Source organism: Plasmodium inui (assembly GCF_000524495.1).
Source record: "Plasmodium inui San Antonio 1 unplaced genomic scaffold supercont1.143, whole genome shotgun sequence".
Classification (NCBI taxonomy): domain Eukaryota; phylum Apicomplexa; class Aconoidasida; order Haemosporida; family Plasmodiidae; genus Plasmodium; species Plasmodium inui.
In genome coordinates this window covers 9041-10784 of record NW_008481977.1, presented here as the reverse complement: position 1 = coordinate 10784, position 1744 = coordinate 9041, and the positions used below count along the sequence as shown (strand labels likewise).

General features: G+C 31.7%; 1 protein-coding gene across 1 annotated transcript in view; it reads left to right on the top strand.

Moving 5' to 3' along the window:
* Positions 1–789, top strand: part of C922_05706 (hypothetical protein) — a gene marked incomplete at both ends in the record, with an annotated part of 2448 nt that extends 1659 nt beyond the window's left edge. The window contains 3 exons of the mRNA XM_008821277.1: positions 116–150; positions 483–554; positions 679–789. Of these exons, the coding sequence (XP_008819499.1) occupies positions 116–150; positions 483–554; positions 679–789 (218 nt within the window). The remainder of the gene's footprint in view (positions 1–115; positions 151–482; positions 555–678) is intronic.
* Positions 790–1744: the final 955 nt, after the last annotated feature.

The window sequence follows — 1744 nt, the reverse complement described above, 5'->3', positions numbered from 1 at the left end:
TTTTTCTTATCCTCATGTTTCATTTTCTCAATAAGTTTCGAAAGGATTTATTCTTAACATATTTTATAATTCAATTTAATAACTCGCACGGTTGATCCTGTTTTCTTTTGGGCAGAATTTTTCGTTTTATTCATCATTTTACATCTAATTGTTATTTTCTTCCTTTAAATCTCTTTATTGAAATTTCTCTTTGAGTTACAATCCCATAAAACATTAATCAAGTTCATTCAGCGACTTTAATCTTACCTATCTCGATTTTACTCGGTCTCTCTATTCTCATTGTTTATTAACTATTTGAGCTATGTTGTAATTTTCTCGAGTTTCCATTATTTTTTTTTGCATCTAAGCAATTATCCGTTATTTGTAAGGCGCCATTACAATTCTACTTTTTAAATTATAACATTCCGCACAATACATTTCCATCCTAAGCAGTACTGTTAACAAAACAATGACCCTCATATGTTCCATTACCTGTTATTTAGGTTCTCATATTGATTATTGTTATAATCTTCCTAATCATCGCTAATTTTGTCATATTCCTCATTGTCATCCCGGTGTTATTCGTTGTCTTGTATCTCCTGAACCTCCCCTCCATATTATAGTACCTCCATGTGATGATATTTTGTGTAAATGTATCTCCAATTTCTTCATCTTTCGTGGATTCGGCATGCACGGTAGACATTTTTCCAAAAGTCTTCAAGTAATCTCATTTGTTCGAAGCCATACATTTTAGAAGATATTTATAATGTTCAAAATAATTCAGAACCAATGGAACATCACCTAAAATGAATATTAAATCACGCACAAATTGAAAAATCCTCTATATTTTCGGCTTTCGCTTTCTCCTCTTTTTTCCTTTCTCGGTATTTAATTTCTGTTTCACTAATAACTCCGTAGTATAGTTATAACCTTTTTTATCTTCTCCTTTTCATTTATTCAGTTATTTCCTTCTCTAGGTTCTCTGCATATTCCTATGTAGCAATCTGGAGTCTTTTGTTAAATATCATTATAACACCACTCATCTTTCCTGCGAAGTGGTGTCTTCTTTTACCAATTACATATTAATCATATGAATCTGTTCTCACAAGTTAATCCAGTAAAGTAACTTTATTTAAATTTCAACATTTGTGGATCGCCCTTTAAGTCCTGTAGGATATTCGCAACATCCGTGCTGCATGCCTCAATTTGACTCGCTGTCCTCGGCCCATGCTATTTTAATACTATTCCAGATTTCTCATTGTAAATAAGATCCTTTTCTCTTCTTATGCTATCATGTTGATAGAGGGAAATGACGTATAAAATACGTTGCAATAGTGCTATATATAACTGTATATTTCTCGTAGCAACGAAAGAAATGGTATCAAAATCCTGGTTAGATGGAGGGACACAATAGATTCCCCTTTTCCTGATGTTATGAAAATAGCATAACTTCTGTATATCCAGCATTACATGAATCACTGTTGGGACATTTGTACAAAAAAGAGGAGAAATAAAAACATGGAATAAGTCTTGCTGTAGATCTCACATTACCTCCACCTTAAAAATATAAGAATGTGTTCATTTTATCATATGTATTATTTCATTCACTTTTGTGAAATAAAGTAACATGGATTATCAATTTGAAAATTCGAAGGCAAAAAAAAAAAAAGGTAAAATACACTATTCAGATTCATTATATTTTTTTTCTTCTATACAATCCCATGTTACACGTTGTCTTCTTTGCAGCTTCATGTATGTTCACGCA